At 52.9% G+C, this 15,338-nt stretch overlaps 1 protein-coding gene across 1 annotated transcript in view; it reads left to right on the forward strand.

The window, feature by feature from the left end:
- Positions 1-12,749: 12,749 nt before the first annotated feature.
- LTF (lactotransferrin) overlaps positions 12,750-15,338 on the forward strand; it is a 31,132-nt gene continuing 28,543 nt past the window's right edge. The window contains exon 1 of the mRNA XM_077859161.1: positions 12,750-12,926. Within this exon, the coding sequence (XP_077715287.1) occupies positions 12,884-12,926 (43 nt within the window). The 5' untranslated portion in view covers positions 12,750-12,883. The remainder of the gene's footprint in view (positions 12,927-15,338) is intronic.

A 15,338-nucleotide genomic window follows, 5' to 3' on the forward strand; every position in this document is an offset into this window, starting at 1 on the left:
TTGTTTATGCCTATTGTATCTGCGTGGTGGGAATACCATATGACATGATGTTGCTTATCTCTTTCCAGCTCCCAATTCAGTGATAGCCATCCATGGTGTAGCATGAAATCAGCCACGGGTCAGCCTTTACACCATGAAAATTGGCAAATGTTACAGATCAAGGCTTAATAGAGCTACTGTTTGGTTGATGGTTCAGTGTTAGACTGAAGGAAGGGATGGAGAAAATGTTGGTAATGCAGGATGGGCTCAGAAGGGTGCCATCCCTGCAGCTGTGGTGTTGTAAATAGCGCAGAGAAACTTAGGATATGTTTCTCCACTTTCAGAAAACTATGAAGCGATTCAGGAAAGAGGTCAGTCGCTCCCATCACTGGCGAAAGAGTGACGTTCAGCGTTGTTTCTCTTCCATGCTACTTTTTAACGTAAACAAAAGTATTGGGGAGGAGGGCGGGGTGGTGGTGGTGAATGGGTGATGGGCACTGGGGGGGGCACTTGACGGGATGAGCACTGGGTGTTATTCTGTATGTTGGTAAATTGAACACCCATAAAAATAAATGTATTAAAAAAAACAAAAAACAAACAAAAAAAAAACGAAAGTATTAACCAAAAATTATTTTTATTGGATCTGCACTGCCCGAGCCAGTTATGAAGCACTGTTCAGCCAGGCACTGGCAGAGGGTGTATTCTGGTTTGGCCCCGCCAAACCAGTCTCCAAAGGGGTTATGCCAATTTTTATGTCTGCTGGTAGGTGTTTAAGCAGAATTCAGTTGTTCTGTGTACTGCTTTCCCAGAACCAGCAATCTCCTAGAAACTAAGGTTATGGCTGAGCAAACAAGCTGACGTAGGCTTGTTGATAATTATCAGCAAAAGATTTCATGATCAAATACTACTTCCTTAGGGCCTCTGTCTGAAGTGTGAGCCTGGCGGGGCAGTGAGATGCAGGTGCAGCTACTTGGCTTTCTGGTGGGGACTGTACTCTGATGGTCTGATGAGTTCGAGCTCACGTGGGCAGGAGAGGCACCAGGCACTGGGCAGGGGCAGCCTGTGAGTGCTAAGGAGTAAGGCGTAAGGCTGGGGCATACTCGCAGAAGCAGTGGCCGGGAGCAGCGAGCCAGGGATACTTCCACTGGCAGGTGTGTCCCTACTGTGTGGGTTTGCTGTCCTCCATGCGCCAGCACCACTGCCTGGAAGGGAGCCTGAGCCAGGCTGTCCCTGGGGAAGAAGACTTGCTCGAGGAAGCTCTGCTCCCCTCTCAAGGGAACCCTTCTCTTGAGGGTTCAGTTCTCATGTCTTCTATGTCACTGCTCAAATCCAATCTCAGTAAATTCTTTTGTGCACTGACACCTGTGGGCAACACCGAGTGGCCCATAAAATAATGAATAAACATTGTCCAAAAATGCACATAAGCCCTTCTGAGGCTTGTGAATGGGCTGGTTGTTCTTGTGGTTGGGGTAGACATTTCCTGCTCTTTCTCTCACACAGAGGCCATGATGTGGTCAACAATCAATCACAAATGACTTTTATTTTATTTTATTTTTTTCACAAATGACTTTTAGCTGTGAAACTCAAAGTGACAGGTTTTGCATTCAATGTGGACTGTAGAAAGAAAAGCTTCAGCCTCCTGAGTTCACGTGCAGAGAAAGAACCAGTGTCCATGAAACAGCAAGATGGGCCAAAGGCTTAAATGGGAGATTGTTGGCACTCTACTGCCACAAACCAGGTGGGGCAGGAGTCACAAAGGTCGGGGTGGGGCTTGAGGGAGAGGTTAGGAAAGCTGTGGAGTCCCAGACTCCCAGCATGTGAGAATGACACGCGGACATGATAGAGAGTATTTCATGAGTCCCTGGCGTTGGGCGCAGTCTTTTGCCTAACTAGGCGTCGGCATTATCCTGGAGAGAACATGGACCCATGGTCCAAAATAAATTTTAAATAAAGTGGCAGTCTGCTACCTTTGACTCCTAGTACCAATGCCACACCGGGTGACAGCAAATCAGAGAACTGCCTCCATCATCATCCACATGCAGAATGGAAATTCTGGTCTACCCCTCCTGGTTGGCTTCATCCAGTCTTCTGCATCTCAGCAATGCAAATCCCTTCTTCTAGCTTCTCGGGCCAAGCACCGTAGTGGCACCACTTTCTCCTGATGCTCACACCTCACATTCCCGGGTGATGTAAGCAAACTTTATGGTGTCCACCTCTAAAACGCACCTAGAGTCCAACCCACATTGCCACTTCCTGGCTACTAGACCCCAGACCAAACTGTCATATCTCTCTCACAGATTATTGCTGAGCCCTCACAATTGTCTGTCTGCTCCCCTCCTGCCCCTCCCTCTTAGTCTATTCTTAGGCCCCTCCAAAGGCTCTTCCCTCCCCCAGAATGAAAGCAAAGGTCCTTCCAGTTCTATGCCAGGCCCCACGATTCTTGGTCCCTATAACCTCTCCCTCAGTCACTTGGTTCTATCCAGGCCCACCTTGTAGAGGTTGCTGGAAGATGCCAGGGCTTTCCCAACCTCTTCCAGAGCAGTCCCAGGCATTGGCCCCTCATCCATTTACAGGGCACTGGGCATAGGCATGGCCTTTTGAGCCTTTTCCCTTACATTCTCATCTTCCTTGTGGTAGTAACTGCTTGCTTTCTTATTTCCTGTCTTTGGGGGCAGGGACCAAGAGTCATGCATGTTGGTGACCCACAGCATTTGACAAGGGCCAGCCCCAGAGCAAATGCTCTGTGAGATGTCTTCAACTGAAGGGAACCCTGCCTCCCCATATGCTAGCCCCTCCACCTAGTGCAAGTCAGGAAGCCAGAGTCCACCTAGCCCTACTGGGGCAGGTCTGGACAGGCCACATGCCCACTCTATGCTTAGAGACCCTACTTTTAAAATGGTGTCCAGGGAAACATTTAGCTCTCAAAGTGTCTGATTTTTTTACTAGCTTATTTCATGGGGGCAATCTCAAAGCAAAACATTTCCAAATATCCTGGAGATTGCTCATTTCCCTGATTCTTTCCTCCATTTCCAAATGGCCATCAGGTTCTGCTTCATCTACCAGGTCCCCACCACTTCCTCATTCTATAAGCCGTCTTCTGCCTTTGTGTCCTGGCAGTGGACCTTTGGTATTTGTGTTGCCTCCTGTGGTCACTTCCTCATCAAAGTGCAACTTCCTTGGTGACCAGAGAGTAGTGGGATTGGTGGTTAAGAAGTGAGCTAGGCCTGGACTCACCTGGACTCACCTGGACTCAGTCCCTGGAGCTCTCCATGGCCCCTGCCGTTGCCTACTGATGGGCAAAGCATATCACCTGTCCTTAGTCACCAACATCGTGACCTTCAGCTCCTGAGGAAGAGACCAAGTAGCCACATGGGTTATAGGCTTCTCCTATAGCCCAGGGAAGCTTGGAAGTGAGATAGAGAAGATATTATAGAGCGGACATTTCCTCTTTTTGTTATTGAATTTTAGTTTGATTAAATTTTGATCAGAGAATACATTTTGTGTGATTTCAATTTCTTTGTTGAAATTTGTTTTATGTTCTAGGACATGGTCAGTCATAGTAAATGTCCTGTGGGAACTGGAGAAGAATTATATTCTGCTATTGTTGGGCAGAATGCTCCATAAATGTTGCTTATGTCTTGCTGGTTGCTGTTGTTGGGTTCTTCTGCATCCTCGCTGATTTGCTGTCTCCTTGTTCTCTCAGTTGTTGAGAGAGGGGTTTGACCTCTCCAATTGTAATTGTGGATTTGTCTATTTCTTCTTTCAATTCTATCAGGTTTTTAAAAAGATTTTATTTATTTATTTGAGAGAGAGAAAGAGAGAGAGCATGAGCTGGGTGGAGGAGCAGAGGGAGAGGGAGAAGTAGGGTCCCCACCAAGCAGGGAGCCCGATGTGGGGGCTAGATCCCAGGGCCCTAAGATCATGACCTGAGCTGAAGGCAGATGCTTAACCAACTGAGCCACCCAGTGCCCCTGGGTTATGTTTTCTTTAAAACTTTGCCAATACCAGTCTTGTAATTGGAGTATTCTGTATCTGATATAATTATTGATATACTAGGGTTACGTCTGACATTTAAAAAATTTTTCCTTTGTTTTTGCATTTTTCAGCATTTTCTTTTTCTGACTGTTCTGTGGGCTACTGAAACATATTTCTACAATTCTATTTTGATTTATCTATAGTATTTTTGAGTGTATACAGTTTACTTAGTGGTTACTCCAGCGGCCACTTCACATACATGATTCATCACAATCTACTGCCCTGTTAGGCTGAGTAATGGACCCCAAAGATGTTCACATCTTAATTCCTGGAACCTGTAAATATGTTGTCTTATGTGGCAAAAGGGACTTTGCAGATATGATTAAATTGAAGATCTTGTAATGGGGAGAGTATCCTGGATTATCCAAGTGGGCCCAATGTAATCATAAGGGTTTTTATAAGAAGGAGGTAGGGGAGTCAGAGTGAGAGACAGAGGTGTGAAAGTGGAAACAGAAGTGGGAGTGATGTGGGGCCAAAACCCAAGGAACTCAGCTTCTAGAAGCTGGAAAAGGCACGGAAGTGGAGTCCCCCAAGAGTCTCCAGAAGGAACGCAGCTATATGTTCTTTAGCTGAGTTGATCATCCACTGAGATGATCTGAACCTTGACATTTAGAACTTTAGGATGATAAATCTGTGGTGTTTTAAGCCAGGATAGCTATCATCCCCAGAGTTTTAAACTGTACGTGGGAGGAATAGGGAGGGATGTGTCTGCTCCATCTTGATCCAGAACTGGAAGTCAGACATGCGGTTGTTGAGGTGCTGTTGGGACTTCAGGTTGAGCCAGACAGCTAATGGTTGAGTACACCTCCATCAGACTAGACATGATATGTGGGTAGCCAATATAGTTCCAGGAGTTTTCAGCACAGAGGATGATTTAATCTAGAGGAGGAAGGAGGATAAAATTCTTCAGGGACTGAGTATAGGGAGAAGAGAGGAGGGGCAAGGAAAGAAGCTGTGGAACTGCTGTCGACTCTGTGGTTTTGAGAGTCCCTTGGGGATGGACTGCAGTGGGGCAGTGAGAGGTAGGAGGGTGGTGCAGAGTTGAGACAGGAGCCCAGGACCATCTCATGATCACAGAATGGGAAGGGACACATGGGCACGAGAGACAGGATGAAGGAAGGTTGAGTGCATTTGGGCACCAGATGGCACTGAGGGAGTGAAGGAGAAGAGTGCATCTGAAAACACATGCAAGTATCGACCTAGAGAGCCTGGGAGCTGAGCCCAGCCCTGTCAGACTGGAATGAAGAGAAAACCATTAGGGGGCTCAAGTTCTAGAGAGGAAGGAAGGCATGAAGAAGAAGGAGGAAGGATGAGCAGAGAGAAGCTCTTTGATTGCTGAGCTTCCTTTGCAAATGGGGCAACATTGGGCAACAACACTATTGGCCAGAGCCTTGCTCTTCTGTATCCCTGGCCCCCACCCCAAGCTTCCCTCAATCCTTCCCCATTCCATCCCACCACACACACACCAGGGAGTTCTTATCTCATTTCAAGAGGGCCAGGCAGGTGACTGAACTTTAATCTTTTCTCAAATGGATTTCTCTTGAAGTTAATACTCTCTGGAGGAAGATTTTGCTCAGGGTCAAGACCTACTCAGTGGATCAAGAAAAGGGGGCATCTTGGGGTGCCTGGGTGGCTCAGTAGATTAAGTGTCCTACTCTTGGTTCTGGCTCAGGTCATGATGTCAGGCTCATGAGATGGAGCCCTGCATCAGGCGCCATACTCCGTGTGGAGTCTGCTTGAGATTCTCTCTCTCTTTCTGCTCCTCCCCACCCTCTTAAAAAAATAAAATGTCAAATTCTACTTGTTTAAAAAAATAAATTAAGAAAAAAGAAAAGAAAAGAAAAGGGGGTATTTTGCTCCTCCTCTCACTCCATGAGAACACAGGAAGTTAACGATGAGCAGATAGAGTGCCCAGGAGAGAACCCCAGGCTAATGCTCTCTGTAGCTTCGGGAGAGCACACGTTCAGTGCTAATATACACCTGTGGAGTTAGTTAAAGGCCACGGCTCACATGCAAGCACCTTCCACAGGGACTTGGCTTTGTGCTAGCTTTACCTCTGGTTTCAACTGAATAAGAGTTGGGGGAGGGGAGAGGAAGGCTGAATCTAGAGCTGGGAGGGAGAGGGAAGGAGGGGGGATGGGAAGGGTGGGTTACTCTGGAGAAGACAGCACCTAGGAGGAACTAGAGAGAGAAGTCTCAGGCTGCCAAGGCCCCTTTGGACATTCCAGTAAGCCTTTGGCTGGAAACCAATTTACTAAGATGACAGCATCTCTGGCCTGGAAGGGGGCATGCATTAGGGTTTGGGGTGCTCTGGCCCCCTGCCTCCACCGTCCTTCCTGGTCATCACTTATATTTCCCTGCTGCTCTCCTGGTGTCTCCTCTCCTTGTCTTTGGAAGCTGATGTGGGCTATAGGGAAGGGAAGAGGCCTTTCATAGAAGGGGGTCCTAGCTTCCCTGTAGAGGAGTGCTGGGTGCTGAGGGTGATGGAGGAATCTCTTCTCCAGCCTTTCTCATCAACCCCCTAGCTGCTGTCCTCATATGGATGCTCCTCAGGACGCCAGGCCAGTAGATGCTGCACAGGGCAGGACAGGGGCAGGATGGGAATGTCCCACCTGCTGGGAGGTCTCTGCAGGGCACAGATGGCAAGGGAGAGGAAAGATGGAGCAAGTGCTACCCCCCACCCACCCCACTGCATTGGAGCTCAGTGCTGGGTCACTCTCATGGGCCAGCTACCTCTCACCTCCACTAGGGTGAGAAGGATGCCAATTAGACTTACAACCAAAGGATTTGGGGGGGTGGATTTCGACCTCTCTACCTGCCTCTCTTCACACTCACCCAGTGAAAAATCCCTCAGTGAGTCTCTCTCCTAGGCCAGGCCATGAGCTGAACTTGAGGATCCAGGGATGGGTCAGAGGCAGCCCCTTCCTCCCAGATCTCAGTGTCAGGGGAGGAGTGTGGGGAGATGGGTCAGTCTTACAGTCACTGTGATGCAAGGATGCTCAGCCAGGGTCAGCAGGCTTCCAGTGGAGGGGCACCCCAAAATAAATGTGGATGTGTGAGTTTAGGAGGGAGGAGGGAGATAGGGCTAGAGCTGGAGATGGAGAAGGGAGCCAAGGAGGGAGAGGCCAAATGAGAGGCTGTTTACTCCTCAGGGCTGTTCCCCTTCCTGCCAGAGCTCCCAGCAGTGCCTGTCATGGACCTGCATTTGGGATGGAGACTCTCAGCACTCACAGTGCCTCCTGATGGACCAGGCACCCCCAGAAGCAGCTGCCTGCTCCCCTGTACCCCTGTGCCCAGCTGAGGCCCACACAGCAGGGGCTCATGAGTGTCTGCAGATATGACCAATAGCTCACCTGTACTGAGCACTGTGTGAGCATCTCAAACATCAGGTTTTAACTCTCCTCACTTCATGAGATGGGTATTATTTGTATCCCTTTTTTACACAGGGGGAAACTGAGGCTTACATCGGTTAAGAGACTTGCCCAGGGCAAGGTGGCTATTTAGAGTGGAGCAGGTTCCAGTGCAGATATCCAACCAAATCTCCTATGCTTCTAATAATACCTCCCCTGTGTGCTCCAGCCCACCAGGCTGTCCAGTGCAAAGGTGAATGAGGGATGTGGAAGAGAGGTCCACCTGGAGCAGGTCAGAGGGCTGGCCACTCCTGGCCTGGGGGAGCTGGGGAGGAGCAGCTCTGGCCTCGCCCAGGGGGGATGGAGGGAAACAGCAGCTCCTTGCTCCTCTGGGTGCCCACTCAAACTCCTGAGAGATGGCCCACCATCTGTCCCCCATACGCATGCAGGCAGCAGACATGGAGGCCGCCAACTGGCTGAGCTGCCAGGATGCAGCCCCATGGGAGGGGCAGCAGCAGGTGTCCCCCTGCTCCCAGCCTCAGCTCAGGTGCTTCCTGCCTGGAGGTTTCTCTGGCAGGGACCTCATTCCTTCTGGGAAGAAATTTGCATGGCTGGCCCTGGGCCAGCAATTGCCACCCTTCAGGTTGCCCTTGGCTGGCACCTTCCAGGAAGACTCTCCCTGGGCCTGGCCTGCTGCATGTTCTCATCTGGATGTGACAATGAGGTGCTCATGGAGTTTGGATTTCTGCCAGGGAAATGGGGTGATATCCTGGCAGGAGAATTGAAATCTTGCAACTGGAATACCTAGGATGTTTCCACTGGCTCTTGGACCATTGGGCAGAATGGTGCAGCGTCATTCGGCAGGTCTGCGGGGTGCTCACCCTGAGAAGGGAGGGTCCAAAAGGCAGAGAGTCCTGATTGTGAGGAGAGGTAGGTGAGACGGAGGAGACGGAGGAGGAGGAGGCCTGTCCAAGGAGATAGAAGCTCTCTTGTCTCTGTGGGTTCTATGTGAATTGGGCAACATTAGGCAACAGGACATATTAGTTAATAAAGCTACCATTTCCTGCCCGCCACCCTTCAGCTGAACTCTTTCCTGATGGAAGCCCCCATCACCCACAGACGTGCCTGAAGACTCACCAGGACCTTTGGCTCAATGCGAGGGGCCAGGGAGGGGCCGAATGTTAGGGCCTTGCTCTGGAAATCGTAACCATCACACTGGCCAAGAAGCAGGGAGCTCTGCGTCCACCTCATCCTTAGTTTTGCTCACTTTCTGCTCTCTCTTCAGGGTGGTCAGCAAAGGAACGATCAATAGCAATGAAGGATCATTGGATAGGGAGCAGGGGGCAGTGGCGGATTTCTAGAGCTGACCAGCAGTGTGGCCATGGATGAGTTGCTTTGCCTGATTCCCCCCATTTGGAAAGCAGGCCTGATGAGGCACATCATGGTGCTTCCACGAGAATCAAAAAACACGACTGACTGATGTGTGGGAGGGGCTGGACAGTGCCCTTGCTACAAGGGGCTCAATCTCTGCGGGTTTTCCTTCTTGCCCATGGGAGGAGCTAGGGATGCCCCTGGATCTCGGCCTCTGCATCCTGAGCTCTTGGGGAGTTCTGGGCCCTTGTGGAGGACAGACGGACAGACGAGCTGTGGGCCTCAGGGGAGACTCAGGGCTGGCAGTACCATCTCTGTTTCTTACTCACTGTGTGACTTTGGGCAGCTCTCAGTTTGCCTGTTTCTAGAGCAGCAGCAGTGACTTCCAGAGCTGTCAGAACCACGAGAGGCAACGTCATTGGCAGCTCTGTCTGGAGTTAGAAGTGCCATCCAAGTGCTTCAGGTTGTTACCTTGTCTCTGTCCTAGGATGGCACACCAGCCCCATGTAGCCACACTCATGTGGGCACTGCATGCCACACAGTGACAACCCCAGGCAGCGATGTGCTGTAAACTGACTCTCCAGGAGGGAAAAACACCCTGATTTATAATGTTTGCTAATTTTTTAGTATTTTAAAATATTCCCACAGTGAATGATTTCAAGCTACCAATGGTTTAACAAGCCACTACAAAATTCCTAAATATTTAACAAGTGGCTCTCTACCAGTAACCTCCCACCATTGGCAGGAGCAGGTACCTGGCCCGTGGTCTCCTGTCAGCCAGGGTAGAGCCCCTGTGTGAGCAGATGTCTCAAGAACTCCTTTTCTCCTTTATTCCATCTACAGCTGGCTCTGCCCAGATCCATACATTCTTCAGAAAACTCCTCTTGGGCTTTGAAGCTGGAGGACTCCATAGAGGGCAGGGTGTGGGGCTTGTTATGCACCTGTGGGGAGGGTTATGCTTGGGCCAGTCCTTGAGCTGGCAAAGGGTCCCTGTTTGAATTTCAGGGGCAGAGAGGGAGTAAGGTTGTGGGAGAGGTTAGTTAGCCTCCCTTCTGCCTGCCACACGCCATCACATGGTGGTTTGTAGCATCGCATCCTTCTTTACACTCATATTCACGCCATGTTATGATCCCAGTATTGCAAGACCTGCATCTACTTCCCTGCAGGCTCTGCAAGATCTGGCCCAGCTCCTGGCCCATCAGAGAGCCATGCAGATCAATGCTGAGCTAATGGACAAATTAACGACTCCGGGTACACAGGCTCTGGGGAGGCCCGGCGTAGCCAGCCCTGGGCCTCCTTGTCTTTCAGACCTGACACATTGTGAGCAGGATCCTTCACTCCCTGTCCCTCCTCCTCCCTCCCTCATTCATGCAGCCAATACTGATCATCAGGTGTCCATCACACGTACAGAGCTAGCTTGGCCAGACGATCTGACGACCACTCTGAGGCTCTTTGTTTGGAGAGTTTGGTGGAAGGTGGTAGGAAATCCGAGAGAAGGGGCAGGACTGGAGGGGGGTAGATGAGCTCCATTTCAGATGCACTAAATTCTGGTACCTAGGGGACCTGCAAGAGGAACTGTCCAGAGGTAGATAGACACCTGGTGTGGAGCTCAGGACAGAGGAGGTGACTTTGTTAATCCTTCTTCCAAGAAGAAAGAAGTCCAGGGCAGAAAGCCCAGAGTGACATTTGGGGGTTCCTTGTGCTCAGGTAATTGGTCACTGAGTGCTCATGTTCGTAAGCCCTTACTTGGCTGTTTCCTCCACCTGAATATTCTTCCTGGAGAAACACGGTCCTTCCCCTAGCTACCCAGGTCAAACATTCTTCCTCGAACTTTTCCAAAACCCTGGTGCCCGGAACTGGTCGGTCATTCCCCCTCCCACCCTGACTTTGTTTATGCTGCCATGCCTGTGGGATAGAGGTATGTGCCTGTGGCTGCCCCTCACCCCTTGACTGTGTTAGGAGCTTCTGAGGGCAAGGACAGACCCCTCTTCTCTGGGTCCCTCCTGGAACTTACCAGTTCTGGCCCAAATAAATGAAGAACAAATGTTGATGATGATGGATTGGTTGAACTTCATTGTCTTCTGGGTAGAACCCACCCTCATATCCACTTCCTCTGCAGAGGGCCTTGGAGTGGCCATGCTCTGCACGTGTCCAGCTGAGCACATCCCAGTCCCAGGGAGTGGGACGGGCCCATTCCCTCCAAATGCAGCATAAAAGCAGTCTGCCCCGTGGCCTGACCATCCTGGGGTCCTGCCTCCAGTGCATATCCCTTCAGCTCAGCCTCCAGTGGCCCCAGGTTACCCGTGTTCCTGCCAATGCTCTAACAGACATAAGAGGGTCTGGAGGCCCCTGACTTCTACATACCACCCTTCTTAAAATTCACATTCAGAGACAGACACATGGGTCGTGACATTCCTTAATTCTTTTATTATCATGGAAGGACAAAGCCGAGTTGCTAATTTAAGTACAAAGATGCATCAGCACTCCTGAGAATTAGTCAATTTTGCATTTCTTCACTGTTTTTGAAATAGCTTATTTGCAATTATAGATGAAAGCGACTTTTAGTGTTGTGACACCATGTTTCCAAACAAGAGGAGACCTTGGATCTGTCACCCCAAAACCCAGTTGGCGGTTCTAACGCTGAACCCCAGACCCCACTCTTGTGTCTGGCAAGCAGGACTTATTAGACCCTGCTCTGTGCCCTGGCAGGCTCCACACCTGGGGCAGAGGGGTCCCACAGCCTCCTTGAGGGTCTCAAGGACTTGGGCTGGGTCTGCTTCTTCATGGCAGAGAGCCTGCCCCATGCCTACCCTCCACAGTGCTGCTTCCTGAGCCACTGCCCACCTGTTCCAGGAAATCCTTTCCGTACCCCACAGTCTAACAAGCAGTTCAAATCAACTTCTCTGGGTCAGCAGATTTCAGAAGGACATATTGGCAGGACTGACCTGGCAAGAACACTTCGCCTCACTATTCGTACCTTACCTCTTCACCTAGTATCTCTTGGCACAGAGTCCACATCAGTACATAGAGGCAGGGGATACCTACTGGGGCCTGAACTTTCTGAGGCTGCAAGTGTGTCCCAATGCATGCACAGAGGCACCCTCTGTGACACTCCCCCAGACATGGATGTTTAATTTGCTTCCAGTTGGTTAATGACACACAGCATTCCCCTGGAGACTCCTGTATGGAGCTGTTGTGCTCTATGGGAGTGTATTTATGAGATGGATTCTTAACAGCAGAATCCTAGAATTTAAAAACACCTCCCTGAAATAAGGTCAGCTTCTGTTGACAAGATATGCCATTTATCAAAATGAGGTTCCCATCTCCCACCTCATACTGCCACAAAAGAAAACAAAAGAAAAAGAAAACAAGAATTAGGACAGCCTTCTCACTGGCAAATGAGGGGACAAGGGAGACAGCCACTGGGCACTGTGCGGTGGTCACTTCTTCGGAGACCTCTGGCTCTGTCTTCTGGGAGCTGTGTTGTGGTCCCAGTGGGGCCAGGAGAGACCCCATGGGCAGCCTAGGGCAGACTCTGGGCAGCTGTCACCTCTGCTAGCTGTCCCAGGTTGCTGACCCCGGGTGGCAGGGGCAGCAGGGTCCTCTGTAGAACTCTGGGCTGGCTGCTGGCCAAGGTGGAGGTGGCTCTACTGCCCTACTCCTCCCAGGCTTTAGATCCATCTGCTGAAAGGAAGGTGAGTCTCCCAGTTCAGATGATCATAAATGTTCACCCTAAGATCCTTGCTCTGGGTTCAACCCTCTGGAAAGCACCAAGACCAGAGGAAGGACAAGACGCAGGGGCCTGCTAGGGACTTGCAGGCTTGTGAAGAGAAAGACCATCCGGGTCACCCTGCAGCAGCAGCGCAGACTCAGGAGGTGGCCTGTGGGCAGGGTTTCCTCTCTCTGGGTGCTAAGGCTGCTCAGGCACTGGCCCTTCTCCCCTCCCACCTCTGTTCCCCCTCCCGTTGCCCCTCCCCCCTCTCTTGGCCTCAAGGAGCTAGTGGAGGGGGAGCGAGGACACTGGGCAGGGGAGCTTATTGGGCCACAGGGTGGGGCAGACCCCGTGAGGTCACCAAGCCCAGGATAAAGAGGCGCAGAGCTGGTGCAAGGTGGCAGAGACTTCTCTGGAGTCGCCTCAGGAGCCCAGAATGAAGCTAGTTTTTCCTGCCCTGCTCTTCCTCGGGGCCCTTGGTGAGTGCAGGTACCTGGGGGCGGCCGCCAGGTGGGCTCCCTGGTCCCGGGAGCCCGCTGGGGGGGCGTCTGTCTCCCGTGCCTCGCCGGGTGGGCATCCCCCTGTCCCTGCGCCCCGGCGGGGTGGGCGCCTGCATCCCGGGGCACCCTCCCCCCGTGCCCCGCCTTGGCACCCTCCCTGTCCCCGCGCCCCTCAGGGTGAGCGCCTGCGTCTCGGTGCACCCTCCCCCCGTGCCCCGCCTTGGCACCCCCTGTCCCCGCGCCCCTCGGGGTGGGCGCCTGCGTCCCGGTGCACCCTGCCCCCCGCTCCGCCCGCCTTGGCACCCCCTGTCCCCGCGCCCCTCGGGGTGGGCGCCTGCATCCCGGGGCACACTACCCCCTTGCCCCGCCTTGGCAACCCCCTGTCCTCGCCCTCCTCAGGGTGGGCGCCTGCGTCCCGGTGCACCCTCCCCCCCTTGCCCCGCCTTGGCACCCCCGTATCCCCGCGCCCCTCGGGGTGGGCGCCTGCGTCCCGGTGCACCCTCCCCCCGTGCCCCGCCCTGGCACTACCCCTGTCCCTGCGCCCCTCGGGGTGGGCGCCTGCGTCCCGGTGCACCCTCCCCCCCGCCCCGCTCGCCTTGGCACCCCCTGTCCCCGCGCCCCTCGGGGTGGGCGCCTGCATCCCGGTGCACCCTCCCCCCGTGCCCCGCCCTGGCACTACCCCTGTCCCCGCGCCCCTCGGGGTGGGCGCCTGCGTCCCGGTGCACTTCCCCCCCCACCCCCCCGCCCGCCCGCCTTGGCACCCCCTGTCCCCGCGCCCCTCGGGGTGGGCGCCTGCGTCCCGGTGCACCCTCCCCCCGTGCCCCGCCCTGGCACTACCCCTGTCCCCGCGCCCCACGGGGTGGGCTCCCAGCGCCTGCAGCCCACCGCCCAGCCCGGAGGCGGCCCACCTGCCTGTGGAGGAGCCAGAGCCCAGCTCCTCTGAGCCGGTGGGGAGTCCCTAGAGCTGTGCAAAGCGACCACTGTGTCCCATCCGGACCTTTGGGACACAAAGTACTGTTATAGCTTTTCACATGGGAAGAAAATGAGACCCAGGGCGTGAATGACCTGCCCAAGACACACAGGCACCTGGAGTTCAGAAGCCAGCTCCTGCTAAGACTGTGTGACTGGGGCTTGACAGAGCCCTAGTTTCTTCAGTTAAAAAAAAAAAAAAAAAAAAAAAAAGTCCATCTTCCCACAGAGTTGTGAGGAGGAGGCTGGCTGCCACCTGCTCAATGGCAGGCAAAGTCATGCACACGCTTCCCCTGCAGAAGGGAAGGGGTGGTGGCACAGGCCCTCCTGAAGCCACCCTCTGTCAGAGCGTGTAAGAGGGAAATGATTGATTTCTGGTTTTAAATGTGCCTGGACTGGGATTATGTGAAATAATTTCTGGGGTGTGCAGAGGGCACTCGCTAGTCATGCACATCAGCGGTGTAGATGTGTGAGGGCAGGGTTCCCGGGTGGCGGGGGCTGTGATGCGCATCAGTGCCTAGGCAGCATGTGGGGTGTCAGAGGTAAAGGACAGGTGTCCCCTCCCTCCCCAGGCCCCTGCCAGCCCCGGTCAGCCTCCTCCTGGTTTAGGGCATGTACACCCAGCTGAGAGCTTCCTGGGTGGCAAAGGGCCATAGAGAGCATAGGGAGCTCATGCCCCCAAACCTAGGGAACATGAAGCCATCGCTGTCTCCACCTTCTGGTCCCCTTCTCCAAATACCTTCCTCTGGGTACTGTCATACCTGTCTTCTCTGAGGCAGGGTTAGGTCTGCCAGGACCAACTGCTCAGGGCCAGCTTTCCTTCTGCTCCTTTACCTGTGGCATCAGGCTGCAGCACAGCACAGGGTTGGGGCCACCTGGGAGAGATGGGAAGCAGGAAACTGCTTTCTTGAAGGTGATCATGGGTCATGGGCACAGAATCCTGGCTTAGAGTTACACATCTGGGTCTCATTTTCATTCAAATCTTTGGTTGCCTTGGGCCACCCCCTCTCCACTCCCGGAGTCTGCAGTTTAAATCCTACAGTCAATAGGATGATGGCTAGCATCCTAAAGTGTCATCGAAACCCTTTCCTACCCTGAGGAAGGAGTGACAGCAGCCCTAGATTCCTGCCCTGCTCCCGTGGGCGTCCTGGTAGAGGACACTGGGTGGGGTGAAAGAGTATCTTCCATCCCAGCCCCTGCCTTTGAAGTCAGGGCACTGCTTGCCTGCACCGAAGCAATCAGGGGATGCATTCTTTCAAGAAGTTTCCATCCAGGCTCAGGGGAGTAGCACTAGTAGTAGTGGCTGACACAGTTCGGCTGTGGGGTTGGGGATACGGGAGGGCCAGCCCCAGACCTGCTTTGGGGAGCACATAGTCTTGAGGGGGACCTGTGGCTTTGGAGGTGACTGGTGAGAGCTGTGGT

This window comes from Canis aureus, chromosome 19, assembly GCF_053574225.1.
Source record: "Canis aureus isolate CA01 chromosome 19, VMU_Caureus_v.1.0, whole genome shotgun sequence".
NCBI classification, from domain to species: Eukaryota; Metazoa; Chordata; class Mammalia; order Carnivora; family Canidae; genus Canis; species Canis aureus.